Here is a 16631-nt window from a genome sequence, read left to right on the forward strand (position 1 = left end):
GCTGAAATTCATTCAGCTCATTGAACTGATATCACAAAAGCAGTACATTTCCAGAATAAAAAGAAATAGATAAGCAAAAAATAACACAAGTTAAGATGCTGATTTTAAAACACATAAGTATGCAGATACCTCAGGCCAGCGGAGATACACATTAATAAAGCCAAAACAGAAAGTCCAACATTCAGCAGTTCTTGGCTGAAGACTGACCAAACATTTTTTTATGCCCTCTCAGTTCCAGGCAAGTGTACCAGTGTAACTGAAAGATTTCAGAGAAGCTTTTCAAACTTATATTTTCTTACTTGCAGACATTAAGTAAAGAACGTGCAAAATAATTGTGCCTACAAACCTCTCTGCCCTCAGCTTTGCATTACAGGCTCTCTCCCTCTAGTAACTCAGCTTTGATTGTTTCACCACTTCACGGCATTTGTACCAAACAGGGGGAAAGGGGATATATTGATTGCATCTATCCCGTACAGCACGGACATAAAACCATACTGTTTGGAGTAGCTCCTACAGGGGCTTAGCAGATTGCTTCTCCATGCCTTTGCTGCTGCTGGCCATGCACAAGGAAGTCACCTGGCAGCAAGGAGAGAAAAGCAGCCCTCACTTCCTCCTGCTGCCAGGGCATTAGCTCAGAAAGCCTCAGAGACAGGGGGCTTGAAGGTGAGAGTGTGCCATCCAGCCTGGCCACCCCTTCAACCGCTCCCTTCATTGGTCCCTCTGACCTTTATTGCTTCTCTAAGGAGAGAAAAAAGGAGGCTTTACGAATTTAGCATTATTTATGCTTAAGGGAGGAAAGGGAGGTGCCTTGGTCAGGGCAGTACATGTATAGAAGTCACTGTGCTGGGCTGGTAAGTGGATTGCAGTGAAGCATGTAGAGCCCTGTCATGGTGAAAAGCAGGAACAAGGGGATGCAAATCCTCCAGAAAATGGCCAAATGGGAACACGCTGTGAAGTTTACAAGGAGTTGTTGTCAATGCTACTTTTCCAAATTTAAAATTTCCAATTTAAATTTCCAACTTAACTACATGCTCAAAAGCATCTCAAACAAAAGCTATTCCCATTCTAACTTCCTGAGAAATTTCCTCTTTACTATCAGCCCATGAAAAGCACCAAGTTTCGGAGGAGTCTCTTTTCTGCATGCTAATACATCCTTATGTGCTATGCTGGATGTTCTGTTCCAGACTCTTCTGTGAAATGTTAAGCTTCTTATCCTTATGATGAGATATGAGTTGCACTTAAGAACAAGCAACATACAATGTTCAATCTAATTTTAACATGCTTATTAATATCTTTGTCTCGACTAGAGACTCTAAAATTTGTACTGAAGACTATTCTATAGAAAACAGAGGATAAAAAGCTTCTAAATCATTGTTCATGGCAGACCAGATAATACTGAAGAACCTGTTGCAATTAAAATTCCTAAACTGTATTTCTAAATCTCGCAGCTCAGGTCAAGAATCACAATCATAATTATCATCAATGAAGTAGTGTGTATTGACTCACTCCTTACAAATAAGCTACCCTTATAAAAGCAGTCTTCTGCTTCAGTACAGAAGGGAGGCAAAGGAAGAAACTGATGAAGAATCATTAAAGCAGCACTGCACTAATAAAAAGGTGAGAAAATTGAAACAACCTGTGAAGTAACCAAACATACACAAAGTAATAGATGTTACACCAGAAGGCTCAGTATCCAACGCAGAGATGAAATCAGAACGCGATATGAATGGCAGACCCTAAAGTTATCATGGTCTTGCTGTGTCTTACTGTCAAAATGAAATACATGAAATGCACGTCATTTTTGCAAGCAAAGATTCTTTAAAGAACCAGGAAAATCAGAAATCAAAAAAGAAAACAGATAGTATGAAATTGGACAAGAACACAGAAAACAGATGATTTTCTCACTGACAAGGACAGTGGGATACCCATATAATCTGCCTATTAGCGTACCTTCATGACGTCCTTATAGGAATGAATAGCCTCAACTTCCTCTTTGTCATCATCGTCATCATCCTCCACCCCCTCATCCAGCGCATCGTACCCCTCATCTCGACTCCCATCGGTTTCTGTGGTGTTGGTCATGTGATCTATCAGCTGCTCCAATGGAGGACTTAATTCCCGCTCTTCATTGTCCTTCAAGCCATAGTCCAAGGCTTTGTATATAATAATCCCTAGGGATTCAATTACCTGTAAAAATAAACAAGAAATGTTTGTGAACGCCATTCAACACTATTTCCCGGTGTTTGCATAACAAATACAGCAACTGAAAGGATGATCGACATCAAAACCTAAGAGAAAAAAGATCATCTATTACCTTACAGTAGCACTTCAATAATGCAGCACATAACATGCAAGAGCAGATCATACCACATATCTTCTGCTTTCTTATTTCAAAGTCACAATTTAAAAACAAAGCAGGAACCTCTAAGATTATTTTTCCTTTTCACTTCTAAAATGACAAATGTCAGAAGACAGTAGTATAGATTTTTTAAGGTTACATCACATACATATTATCTTCTTCTCTGGAAAGAAGAAATGAGAAGAAGTGAAAAGAAAGAGTAAAGATGCCTTTTTCCTCCCTCAAATGGTGTCTCCTCCAAATACTTGGAAACTGGCCTTCAGTTTCTAATCACTTTATTGACAGGAGAAATGTCTGGATGCAGCTGTGGACATCCCAATATTAACTCATGGAGCACTGTGACATCAGTCCCCAGGAGCTCCTTTGTCTGTTGCACAAGCTCTACTGAGGCTATCAACACCTGAATTTCATAGTAATGAGGTATCATCATGAGTTTTCATTGAATTAAAGATGTTCTTTTTGTGCTCTATCAAGAGCAAAGCAAACAAATGATCCCTCATCCAGTGAAAGATAGCAATAAATTGCCATGAACATCCCAAAATGTTAACTGCCCATTTCCTTTCTTGGCATCAACTATTTTCCTTAAGAATAATGCTGAACGTTGTCTAACATTGCAGAGATGTAACAAGATGACATTTCAAAGTGAGGAGTTTGGAAAAGGGTTTTAATGGAGAGGGAAGGGGAAATGGGCTTGCAAGAATAAACCACAATAAGGTAATAGTAGATGCTGGGAGATCCTTGTCTGACAAGGAAAGGACTGGAGCTATTGCATGTAATCTCTAATCTTTCCTGTGTGTTGTGATGGCCAGTGTGTCACACAAATGAGCAGTGCAGGAGTGGTTGGCACTAGGGCAACTTTAATAACAGAAGTATTTCTAAGCATAACAAACCCTGTCATCAAATGTCATTTTCAACCTGTCATCAAATGTCATCAGGCTTTCAGTACTATCCTGGTCAACATTTTTAAAGCAGATTTTTCAAAGTCATTTTGAGTAAATTGGGCTACACATTTGGATTCTTAAAATGTTAAAATTGACTCTCTAGCAATTCACTTGTTGTTACACTGCAAGTCATTTTTTGTCTGAGCAGTTGGAGGCCAGCAAAGACATAGAAAGGCCTACTAGACAACTTTGTGGAGCAGCTGTACACATGCATAATACTTCTTTTCTCTGCTGAGATCTCTGCCGCGCTAATTCATTTTGCAAGTCAGTGGTTAATAAACAAATATAAATTACAATAAATAAAAAAAAAACCCTTTAGAACCTATTACTAATAACTGAATTCAAAATGAATAATTTTCCTGTACTGTTTTCTTGAAATGTGTTTGCACTTATTTGAAAAATATTCCTGAAATACAATTCAGGAAAGTGATCAGGCAAATGAATGAACACAAATTTGATTTAGTTACATGCTTTGATTTAGTTATTTCAAAGAACAGATTCTGGGTCAGAAAATGCTGATGTGACAGCCAAGCACAACGAGGAAGCATCACTGTATGCCTGCTCCATTCTCACAGTTCCCAGCCATCTGCTGTGACTCTGGAAACTGGACACTGCATGGTTAAAGTCAGTAAAAGCGCTGTAACAGATTAAAATTTATATTTGTAACATATCTGGTTTGCCTCTTCAATACGGTATTTTGCAGTAGCTGCCTTGCAAGACTTGCACTGTAATAAAAAATCTGAACAAATGAAGATTACATAAAGTAAAATACATTTTATTGGTACTCAGGTATGTTTCCTCTAACTCTGGTTCTCAGTGCAATCTCAACATAAATTCCTTCAGCAACTGAATGGGAACAGAAGAATTACCAGTCACTTCCAACCTGAAGTGGACCTAAACGAAAACAAAGTACAACTGAATACTCGTTTTGATAATTAAAACACCTGGGATTAAGCCCAGTATAAATGATTGCTGATTTTAATAAAAGTAAATTTGAAAGAGCTTAACATTCATGAAGAGGACTGAAATGCCTAAATTAGATGCAAATAATGTAATGTCATGTAGTGATAACTGCAGAACACATATTCTGGATTTTGCTATGCCAACACTTGGGAAAAAAAAATAAAAGGGGGAGTATAAAGAAAGTGCACACTCCTTGCCTCTTTCTGTTTGGGAACATTGGGAACAGGATTAAGGCATTCAGGAGCACCACAGCTAAAGCTGGATGACAGCTGCTGCATTCTTTGATGTGCCAGCAGTGGGGTTTTTGCAGTTCAGTAATACGGCTTGCGCATTTTTACGTGAATTTTTACCATGAACAGATTTCCTAATGCATGCAAAGCTGACAAAACATGAAAGCCTGAAGCAGCACCAATTCAGACCCAGATTTCAGTCTTTCAGCTTCTTATTTAGAAGTCATGATCAAAACTGTGTTTATCTATGTCTGTCAGTACCACAGGTTCACCGTGCCAAGAGACAAAAAGCACTGAGCTTCTTAACTGAGAAACTTTCTCTGACTTGCATTAAAACTGAGAACATTCCGCACTCTGAGTGATACTGGTTTAATCAAGGCTCCTGTAAAACCACAAGTGCCATACGAATATCAAACAGAAGTCCTAGAACCACCCAAGCCTCCTACCTGAGCAAAATTACTAATGCCACTTTACACACAAAAAAACCTTTCACATTTATGTAACTAGAACCACAATATATAAAGTTAAACAGATCATTCTTTACTTACAACATAAATCAAATACAAGCAAAAAAGGAAAATATTTTCATGGTTGAATGGATAAATCAATAAATATGTGGTTAACTGAGCTGGATAAACAGGGACTAATACAGTATGGTTAAAATAGCATCACCTATTTTAAAAGAAATCAATTCTGCATTGCACTGATTGTTAATTGAACATGAAATAAATACTTCTGGCACCTAACAAGTGACAAGTGCTGACACAGTTTTGATTTTTATCCATGAATGCAGAGTTATAGGAGGGGGAAAAAGAGTATAAGGAACTTAGCAAAGCGCTGTTTTAAATCAGAGTTGTACATTAACACATCAAAACAAGTACATGCCATTGAAACGACTGCCAGTACCAATGATAAACAACGCTGCTTGATTCAGATTAAAAAATATATAAATCAAGTTCTGCACCTCGAGTTTTTAAATCATTTGCTCCTGGCTGATTTAAATTTTGGCAAAGGACCTGATCTCTCAAATCAGTCAGTAGCTAAATAATTTTAAGAAAATAAACAAGGAAGCTTGCACTGTTTTGCTTTACACCTTCTCCCCAAGTTCTTTTGAAAGTCATGGCTTCAGACCAAAAAAAGCCAACAACAAACACCAAGCATTTCCCACAGACTGAGCTTGCACTCTTACGCTTAAATCATTAGCGAAAGGTGAATTTTGTCTCAGTGTGAGTATTCTTTCAGTTCCTACACCAGCCTGGACTTGTATTATACTGTTATTTTATAACAGGTTGCAATAAGCTTGCGAGAGACTTTGCAGAATGTACTGACTTTACACATGGTGTCCCTGTGTTCCTTTTACACACACTAAAAACAAATCCCAAACCATTCATGTCTTTTTCATAAACAAACACCCAATGGAACTTTCCATTCTGCATACATTCCTCCAATACATTAAGGCACGCCTCTCACAAAGGGGGTCATTACTTCCCAGGTCTTTTATAGGGCATAAGTCTAGTTCTTGCTGTGAATGCTGCCAATTTCACATTCCTAAAAATCTTCAAATATTCAGACTCTGTATAGGAGTAAAACATCCTAGACAGTGAAATCACTTCATTTCACTTCTTTAAAAAAATAATGAAATTGAGAAGAATCCTTTTCCCCTCTACCATAGATGTTTCTGACCCTTTCTGAAACTTGGGCAAGAGACAGGATCTGCATGCCATTCCCCCCTCCACTCACTGCACACACAATAGGGCACTGTCTAAGCTTTCATCCCCTTCCTAGGGTTTGCTTCAGTTCTTAAACAAAGCAACAAAGCCTAAGGACAAGCTGATACTTAGAGCAGCAAAAGGCTTTTTTCAGCTCAAATTCCTGTCCATGCCTGAAGTTCAAGTTCTCCCTTCCTCCAAAAACCACATCGGTTTTACAGCCCTAAATTGGGATTTAAAAGGCCATAGACCTCCAGCTCCTAAGGTGAGTGACTTAGAGCTTTCCTGTGGGGACCTTGAACACAGTAACTAGTAATGATACTACTTGCATTACTACTGCAGTGTATTTCATGAATTCTATTTTTTCTTAATTAAAAAAAATCACAATTATTAAATGCTCACTAGCAGATCTCCAACATATTTATGACAGAGAATACCCTGCCTTATGGTAAGAGAGCTGAGAACCTGAGGACAACCTGTAGATACCCACCCACCCTATCAGCATGCCAGGAGCTCCACGCCGCACTTCAGGTATTGCTGCACAGACTTACTTATAGACACCTCTGAAATCAAGGGTAATATTCTGCTGCACATTAGGATATGCACAAGTTTTTGTTGTAAAATTCTGTGATACAATTCAATAGACAGATGTGTTCAAATCTTACAAATGTTTGTCTCCAGCTAGATAGAGCAGAGCAAGCTACTGCCCTGACTGCCACTGCCCTTTGTAGCAAAGGAATTTGCTTGTTTCTTCAGCATCTAATTCTATCACTGAGGGACCTCACTTCCAGGAAGGGTGAGCAAACAGCCTGGTTAGGATAAACCCTGGTACACATTTTGGTTATTTGCCTCATCATCAGACGTCCTACATAACTCTCAAGGGTACAACTCAGCAGGCTGTTGTCACAGACTTGCTACTGTTACCACAGACTGCAGGTACACCAATGTCAATTCTACCAGAGCATTCCTTGGCATTAACAGGCCAGCACTACCCAGGTGTTAATAGCTGGGGACATCGCTAAATTTAAATACGACCTTCACAAAACTGGAGCAACTTGCAACAGATGATCTAACAAGAAAAGCAGAAACTTTCAACTGCTTCCAGTTGAGCAGCAAGGATTCTCAGTGTTTGCAGTGAATCAGGTGAATTACTCATATCCGAAGGATATAGACATAAGATATAGGAATATTTAACTTCTGGGTGGTGTTAGTTCACAATGAATGCAATTAGATACTGTTTTCTGCAGTATAATGAGGCTTGCTACTTAACACAAAGCAGTAATAAAATACTATAATTTGCTATTTAATATAAAGCAAAAAAATCTGAATATTTTTCAAAACAAAAAATAAGAAAGGAAATCATGAAGTCACAGAATTGCAGGGGTTAGGAGAGACCTGAAGAGATCACTGAGTACAACCCCCCTACTAAAGCAGGTTCCATACAATGAACATGAACTGAAATGCAAACTTTTAACTAGACCTAATCTGTTTTAGGTGCATTCAGATTTAGGAGAACTTACCTATTGTCTTCAAGGGCAGATCTTTTCTAAAATGGCTTTATGTCTGTAAGTCTATCAACCACAGTGTGGGTATGGAGACCTACTTGCTGAATCATTTTTACTACTCAGTGATAGAATAAAGAGATTCAGTGGTAGAATTCCTGATCAAAGACACAGAACAAGCTTCAAACGTACAAAGAGAACATCAGCCTCTTTTTTTCCTTTGTTCCTACACAGTGAATATGTAAAAAAATTAAGCAGTTAAATGTTCTCGGACCAAGATGCCTCTAATAAAATGGCAGTGAATTAACTGCAAGTTTATTAAGGTTCAATGTAACATAGATCTCCAAGTTATTCAGAAGTTCTGATAATTGTAAATATAGAATCATGGAATCGTCAAGTCTGGAAAAGATCTCCAAGGCCATCTAATCCAACCATCGACCTACCACCAATATTTCTGCACTACACAATGTCCCTCAGTACGACATCTAGACATCTCTTGAACACTTCCACAGGGAGCCCATTTCATCACCCGACCACTCTTTTGGAGAAGAAAATTTTCGTAACAACACACTCCAGTCCCTCAGTGTCACTCTTGCAGGGAAGGACACAGCACTTGAGGTGCTGACACGCCTTATCTGTGCTGATTACAGAAGGAGGATCACTTCCCTTCTTCTGCTGGCAGCACTATTTCTGATATAAACGAGGATGCCATTGGTCTTCTTGGCCACCTGGGCACAAGGTGGCCATAATACATAAAAGACACAAAATCAGACCTTGTCACAAACTCCTGTTTTAGTTCCCTTATTACCATACAACATCTTCCTCCTCGGAAACCCTTCAGAAGGCACCTGGGCATGGGCTTGGGAAGCCTGCTCTGGATAGCCCTACTGGACCCAGGAGGCTTGGACAAGATGGCATCTAGATGGCCATTCCTACCTCAGCCATGCTGTAAAAGCCACAGAGATTCCACTACTCTTCAGAGCAATGCTTCTTATACATGATATTTTTTTAAAAAAGAAAAGTTTAATTTAGTATTAAGCTGATAAAATTCAATGTGGTAGTATATCATTTAATACTGTATTTATCCAACTGAACAAATTACTGTTCTCTTTAGGACGTACAATCCTTCAGTATAACTGAATTTACTAAATAAAAGTAGGTCCAAGGAACCACATCCTTGTTTCTGTTGTTGTTGTTGAATTATAGCTAGTCATTAAAAACAACAACTATACAGGTTGACACAGAAATAGAAGTCTATCAGATAAACTCAGTAGGCCAACAGAAAATAATTAAGTTGACCACCAAAACCAAACCAAGCCACTGAAACTCCAAGGAGCCAACTGTGTAAGAGCTAGAAATTACCATTTTTCTTATCAGTCTTTTAATAAAGCTTTATCTATATTACAGTAGAATATCAGATTGAATATAGCAAAGGATTTTGCAGTGAGAGAGAAGTGACTACCTCAAGCAAAACTGGTATAAAGAAAAGGAAAGCAAGCTCAGTAGCTCTGATCCTCAGAACTCACATGACTAGCTTAAATCTGGTTGATATTGCATATCTGCCTATAGTCTGAACTACAAGCTATGGGAGCAAGATGATAAAATAACCTGTCATGACAACACTTAGAGTAGCTTTGATTCAGTTCAATTCACTTTAGTCACAAAGCAATGCAAAATCAATGCCACCTTTATTCAAAATGTCTACGGAGTGCAACTAATCTACTCAACAATTTGATTTATATTAACTTCTTAGCCTTCCCACACAGATTTCTTTTCAGTCACTGGAGTTGTCTGCTACAGGCTTTGCCTCAATTTAATTAATCAAAAAACTAAGTGAGTAAATACCAGCTATAATGTAAACCTTTTCTTCTCTTGTGACTCATGAACTTTCTCACACCTATTTCCCCCAAAATTAACAATTAGAAAAGCAAAGCAAATAAAATGACAGTAGAATGAAAGCTGTTCTTTCAAATACAAATTCTAGATTAATTAAAACCTTACATTGGCATGTATGTCTTACAAGCTTCCCATCAGAGGCCCACCAGAGGCTCTCAACAGACTTCACAAAAGCTGGGCTGCTTTCACTATAGTTGTCAGACCTAAATGTGCATTTCAAGCATTTTACATACAATGAACTTAACAGAGACAGACGAAGCATCTGACACCTCTTCTGATTTAACTGCAGTTAAATCCATCTTTTTCCATTTCAGAAAATGTATGTCATTTTGAATCCTAACTGATTTCTCAGCAGCCAAATTGATGCAATTTTGAGATTGCCTTAGCTGGAATTCAACCATGTTATGAACCAAGCCCACACGTTACAGTGTTAAACAGGCCCTTTTTAAAGTTATGTGCCGCAAAAGAGGGCTGACATGCCTTCCTGCTTTGCAGTGAGCAGCGTATGTGTTAAACATACACAAAATATATTTAATATATTCTGCTGGTGCTGAACAATGACAGGAAATCAAATAAGCACTGCTAAGAATATTGTCCTTTTCATGCAGACAAATGGAAGAATTTTCAAGAAGTCCACGAGATACTTGTTTTTTCTGCATAGCAATCATAGACCACAGAAATACCTTGCACCACCTTATTGATAAGCACTCTGCCATATATATCTAGGACTTACTTCCTAGAGAAAATAATGGAAATCTGCAGACATGGTCTGGGAACAAAAAGCTAAACAGACTCATAGCGAGATGATTTTTTCCAGACAGATGTGCAAGGAAGCATGAAAGTGACATGAAGGACATGACTTGATCCATTTTCACATGGACTATCATGATAGCCCAAAGAATAACATATATGCTAATCATTTAGGTCACGTATGACCTCTAACCCTGACCGCAGGATGAAAAAGTCTATGCAAAGCTCCCACTGGTATGAATATTCTTCCATGCCCTCCTCCCAGTAAGCAGCAACATCACATCCAAGCATTTGGGTCACTGGCATTCAAACAAATCCTCCTCCAAGACTGAATGCCTAAGTGAACATAAAGTATTTTAGTAATGAGCAAAGGGAGTTAGTACACAGTTACCTTCGAGCTCTCACAGCGGCCTCACTGAGATGACAAGGATTTGCTAGAATAATGAAGGAAAACACCAGTAGGTACTGCTGACCAAATTATCTACTCATAAGAAGTTACAAGCTTGACATTATTTTTTAGTCTTGAAATTCATATACAATGATAGCACAAGAAGCAGCCTTACCCTGAACCATAAAGCAAACAGAATGTATAGCCAAGCTTCAGCAAAAACTCTACCACCTGCTCCTTGGGCTGTAAAACCCCAGAAAAATCATATATGAAGTGACGTTCAGAGTTTGCTGCTTCCTTAACTGTTCCTTCTGAACAGTGAAGTCCTTCACAAAAGGAAACCATATTGAAGCATGCCTCTATCACAATTAAAATTTATTGATAAATTAATCATTCAGTTTACAAACTAAAAAAAGAAATCCATCTGCATTTTACATTCAGATTACCAAAACAAACAAACAAACAAAAAAAACCACCCAAAGCATTCCGAACTCTGGCTCCTTGCAGAAACCTACACCATACCGCCAGATTTTCTACAATGCTCAGCCTTTGGCTTTCTAATGAAACAGAGATATTATCTACACAATTCATTTAGCTGCTTAGATAGCAGCCAAGTTACTAAATACCTAACCACTGGTGGCACTGGTGGGGAAGGGTTAATACAAAAACAGATCTGTGTACACTGTCTAGGTACTCTGGAACAATAAGAAGAAAAAATGGATTAAGTTTGTTTTTTTAAAGAAAGGCTACATGCATTCCAATTAACTAGCCTTGCTGCACCCGAACCAATAAGACAAATTCAACCTACTGACTGCATTTTGCATTGCTTAGGGATGTTGAGAGTCCCACCAAATTAGTCCTAGAAGAGCCACCCCTGAGTTTCTCCCAGGATGAGGTCTTATTAAAGCTACTCTCCCATTCTTAGACAAAAGGAAAGACAGATACACTAAGATGTGCATAAGAGGTAACGTGGTATCAAAACGAAGGGGGAACAGCAAGGCAGAGTGATTTATAACATCTGTAAGACAGTTATAGGACAGCTCTAGTATGGCCCCGTACAATTCAACCCTGGATCAAAGATTCACAACAAATTCCTCAAAGCTTCCTGGGAATGTGAACTCCCATAGATTTCTCATGCCTTGGAAATGAAAATGATGCTGCTATTCTATCCACATGACAGAATGGGAACCCTACCTGGAAAAAGAACATTAAGGTGTTGTTTGTACTGCGGTGAGTTTCCTGATTCTGAAAACATTACATGTTCTTTTGTAAAAAAAATCAACTACAATTCTGAGTTTATAATTTTGTCATAGCACCTCTAAGTCAGAATGCAGCTATCCACATAGTTTTTCTAACACTATGAAGACATTACTGGAGCCAGTTTCAAATGTAAGAAATGAAGGTCACATGGAATTTTCCTAATTACTTGTTTCTTGTGAGACCTCACACTAAGCATTTCCCCTTTCCTACAGCAGTTTCAGCCCTGTTATATGAGGATATTGACCCATTTTGAAAGCTTTGGATGTGAAGTGCTGTGCAAGTCTAAATCGTATTTCTGCACACCACACAAAGACTTAAACTCAGCTGGAAGCCCCTCTAATCATCCTGTTTTCTCTACGACTTTTGTTCCCTATAAAATAGGCAAAGGAAAAATAAAGAAAAGTACAAGCCTGAGGCTAATGGTTAGGCATATCAGCTGGGTGCAATGCAGCACAGAAAACTGCTTTTCTTTATGAATACAAAGCAAGATGTAAGAGTAATTGATTTAAATGTAAATAGCACAGGTAGTCAGAGAAAACAGCTACAAAGAGTAGACTATCAGATTATTCTAAATTTTACAGGAAATAAATTCTTAACCTTCATCTCACCATATTAATTGTAATTGTATCTACCAATCTACTCTTCCTAGCAGGTGAATGTCTTTTAGTTAAAGAGGAAAAATGGCAACATACATATCTTTAAAGATTACAGATGATACCCTAAATTTTAGTTCTTAAGTACAAAACTCTAATTATTTTTATTATTTTTAAAGATTTTAACTTTCTATAATTTTGATCGTTCCTTTCAAAAACAGCTTTTGTAATAGACACAGCATGATAGTTCACATTCAAATAGAAAATGCCTAACAATTTCTTCCAACAAAAAGAAGATTTTAAAAGGTTGTTTCTTTAGCTGGTTTTCTAAGTTAAATTATTTTCCTGGATGGAGAAGGAATGCAGAGTACCTGTCAGAAGGTCCACTACAGAAGGAACACTGAATTTTGCTAGTTTCATAGGAATCACAGATCTGAAAAGGTAAAAACATTCCAGCCTAGCAGAGGTCAATCAAAACTAATCTCCTTAACTCAGAGAGACAGCCATTTTATTGAATCAGAGAACTTTTCTTCCCTCTTTCTATGTTGTAGCGCCCCAAATGTTATTTAATTACATTTAAGAATGAAAGAACATTATTGTTGTGTGACAAACATAAGCCTAGATTTTTTAAAATTAAATTTGCATAATAGTCAACACCTTTGAAGGAGTTAAAGATCAATCAAATCACTTTGAAAGAGCATCTGCTCAGCTATCTCAATGGAACAAAACACTCAGTATTTCAAATGTCAGTGAACAATTTATACCAGTGAAGCCTAGAGCCCAGAGTAATGGCAGAATTTGGTTTTATTTTCACCTCATCAACCCTTTCGCATGGACCACTTTTCTCCATTGGCCAGTAATGTTGGTGAGTCTTACTATCTTAACTGGGGAGGATGTGGGAACAGACACCACTGCAGAGAACACCGGTTCTATGGTATAACTATTACTTGTCCAGCCCTGTGTGCACGTGTGTCACCCTCATTTCTCCACATACCCTGACACTACGGCGTTTGTGTGGCAGCCCAGTCCCCCATATCAGAAAACTGCTGACCTTCCCCTTCTACTCTGCCCTGGTGAGGCCACATTTAGAATACTGTGTCCAGTAGTGGGATCTCCTGGAAGGAGTCCAGCAGAGGCTCACAAAGATGATTAAGGGCCTCTCCCATATGAGGAAAGGCTGGGTAACCTGGGTCTGTTCAGCCTGGGGGAAAGAAGACTGAGAGGGGATCTGATAAATGCGTAAAAATATCTAAAGGGAGGGAGGAGGCAAATGGATGAGGCCAGGCTCTTATTGGCGGCATGTAGTGATAGGACAAGGAGTAATGGCCTAAAACTTGAACACGGTAAGTTCCATATTATCATGCAGAAGAACTTTGTTATGGTAAGCGTGACAGAGCACTGGAACAGGCTGCTCAGGGAGGCTGTGGAGTCTCCTTCTCTGAGATGCTCAAGACCTGTCTTGACACCTACCTGTGCAACCTACTGTGGGGAACCTGCTATAGCAGGGAGGTTAGACTTGATGACCTCTTGAGGTGCTTTTGAAGCTCTGTGATTCTGTGATTTCCTGAACAGCTTAAGAAAAGAATAAAAAAAAAAAGAGATGGATGGAAGAACAGCCAGATGACCTCTCCAGACAGGCTGACCAGAGTCCTGCTGTGCTCCTGGGGCCAGAGGGGAGCCCAGGCAGGGGCTGTGGCAAGCTGAAGCAGGAAGGGCCACTCTGCTCTGCAGCATCATCCATCAGCCATGGCTTCAGGCCAAAAGACAGCACAGCACTGCAGAAACCTCAGAGTTACATTTACAATAGAAACCTCTATTCCAGCTGGAAGAGCTGAGATTATCTGTCACAAGGAGTGGTAGCATGACTGCTAGATATTTCATAAATTTAGATAAAATGCTTGGCATAAACATAAATATTTCCTCTGACAGTATTTCTACATTTTCACAACAAACTGTCTTCTCTAACCTCCAATTTTATCTAAGAACACTACATTTTACTTAATATTTGTTAGTAGAGACCAAGTTGCAAGAGAGAAAAGCTAGGAAACCTTACCTTCTATAGTGAAGATTATAAAGCAAAAGTTTAAAAAATTTAAAATTATATAAAAATTAATCAAGCCAATCAAAAGCATGACAAATAAAAAAATCTTAATTTGAATAATAAGATTATTTTAAATTAACTAAATTTAAATTAACTAATATTTATTAGTAATGTAATTCTAATAACGTGAAAGAGTTCTCAAAGTAGAGCAAAGTACTCCAAACACATTGTTTCCCATTCTCCCATGTGATTTAAAAAACAAAAACAACAACAACAACAACAAAAACCCCACTTAATTCTTAAAACCCTTAAAATCAAATTTGTAAGGACTTTTCCACTATGCTTAAAGGTGTTCTTCACAAGTAATACCTGACATTCTACAAAGCCCGGGTACAAAGGAACAGGCTGACTGGAAATGCAACCTTTCCTGCTCATTCCCCTTACCTAATTAAGCTAATGAAGAGTATTCTACCAGAAGAAATTGAGCTTCTCTCTGTCCCAGAAAGCGCTCTATTTTTAGATGGTCAGGCTGAGGTAATGAATATTGTTTACGATCATTTTCAGCACTGCCCCAAGCTAAAACATATTTTCCAGGAATTGGCCAATCTATGGAACTATGTACAAATGTCTTAATAGCACATGGTAACCTAGAAACTTGTGCAAAACAATTTCAAGAGAAAAATATTTTTTTTCTCTCTGCAGAAGGTACACCTAGAACTGCGGATTACTGTTCAGCAGAAGGCATGCCTTCAGGGAGAAACCTCCTCCACTGTACAGATGCTTCAGAAGTTGGTGCTCCTATGGGAACTCTACATAAAATCTAGGTAGGACGGCTAACAGCAGCAACAAACTCAGACTATAACAATTTCTGAAAAATTTTCAGCTGAAGGCAAGACTTAATACTTTTACAGAATATATGTTATCTGCCCAAATCTCCCTCACTGTCACTGACTACAGTCAATTTATTTTTTGGGGCTGATTTACAGCTCCTTCCTCCAAAGTGCACTTCATCTTACTGCAAAATTTCCATTTTGCTCTTTCTCAAACTTAAAAAAAAATCTAATGTTAATATTAAGATGTCCTCAATAGATCATTTGTCATCGTTTCATAAGGAACAGTAGCCATTAAGCCTAGGAAAGGAAACCTGAGACAACTACCAGACCTACTAAGTCTGCTACGAACATTTACAGTTTTTGCAGCATTCATTAGTGAGGGCCCACAATACACAATAATACTGTTTCTAGTTCAGACCTCATTTTTGTGCTATAAAAACTAGAGCAGTACCAGGCATTTTCTCTTCTAGAACTTATTAAGAACTAAGTGCTCACTAACTATAGAAAATAAATGTGAAAAATAAATTCAGTCTCGTTTCTGTATGTATTTCCCATGCTATGACTAGAATGCGTTATGCTACAATATGGCTGATGTCTCAGACTTACCATGGCTTGCTAAACCAAGGCAACACATACTTGAATAAAGCACTCACCTTCACTAAAGGTATCGCTACATTTCAGTTTTCAAATAAATTAGGTTTGTTAACCCTTCTGGAACAGACTTTTGACCAACCATATTCCTCTTAACATCATTAAAAATACCTTCAGTGCACTAGAACAAGCAGAGGAGCTACAGTTCCTTTTAAAAAAAGAGACGTCAGTAATTTAGACTTTCCAAACAAAATAGCCTGTTCTTCCTCCTCTGACGTCAGTGCACTTTCTTGCCTCTACAATGTTGTGAAACTGAAAGCAATTACCACCAATTCTACCACGTAGAATTATCAGAGGAATGTAACAACCATTTGTAATGTAATACAACTGAAACATAAGTTAGAGTTTGGCATATTAAAAGCTGAAATCATACAGGTATACTTATATTGCACCATGCAAAGGAAAGCATATGCAGACTTAGCAGTGGATACTTAAGTAAAAAAACAAGCGAAAAATAAAAAAGGGAAATTTAACATTAATGACAGGCATGTTTTTTGTTTGTTTTAAACTTAACT

The 16631-nt window shown here is 38.2% G+C and overlaps 1 protein-coding gene across 4 annotated transcripts in view; it reads right to left on the minus strand.

The window, feature by feature from the left end:
* The window catches only part of SPIRE1 (spire type actin nucleation factor 1), a 123960-nt gene that overhangs the window by 69265 nt on the left and 38064 nt on the right, over positions 1-16631 (minus strand). For all 4 annotated transcript variants that reach the window (XR_006171602.1, XM_042835936.1, XM_042835927.1 and 1 more), the window contains exon 3: positions 1951-2187. Coding sequence is in view for 3 of the 4 variants with exons in the window: in XM_042835936.1 (XP_042691870.1) it covers positions 1951-2187 (237 nt within the window). In the remaining variant the exon portion in view is untranslated. The remainder of the gene's footprint in view (positions 1-1950; positions 2188-16631) is intronic.

The sequence above is a fragment of the Centrocercus urophasianus genome, unplaced genomic scaffold (genome assembly GCF_019232065.1).
Source record: "Centrocercus urophasianus isolate 14NV4802_14NV808 unplaced genomic scaffold, USGS_Curo_1.0 seq_11, whole genome shotgun sequence".
NCBI classification, from domain to species: Eukaryota; Metazoa; Chordata; class Aves; order Galliformes; family Phasianidae; genus Centrocercus; species Centrocercus urophasianus.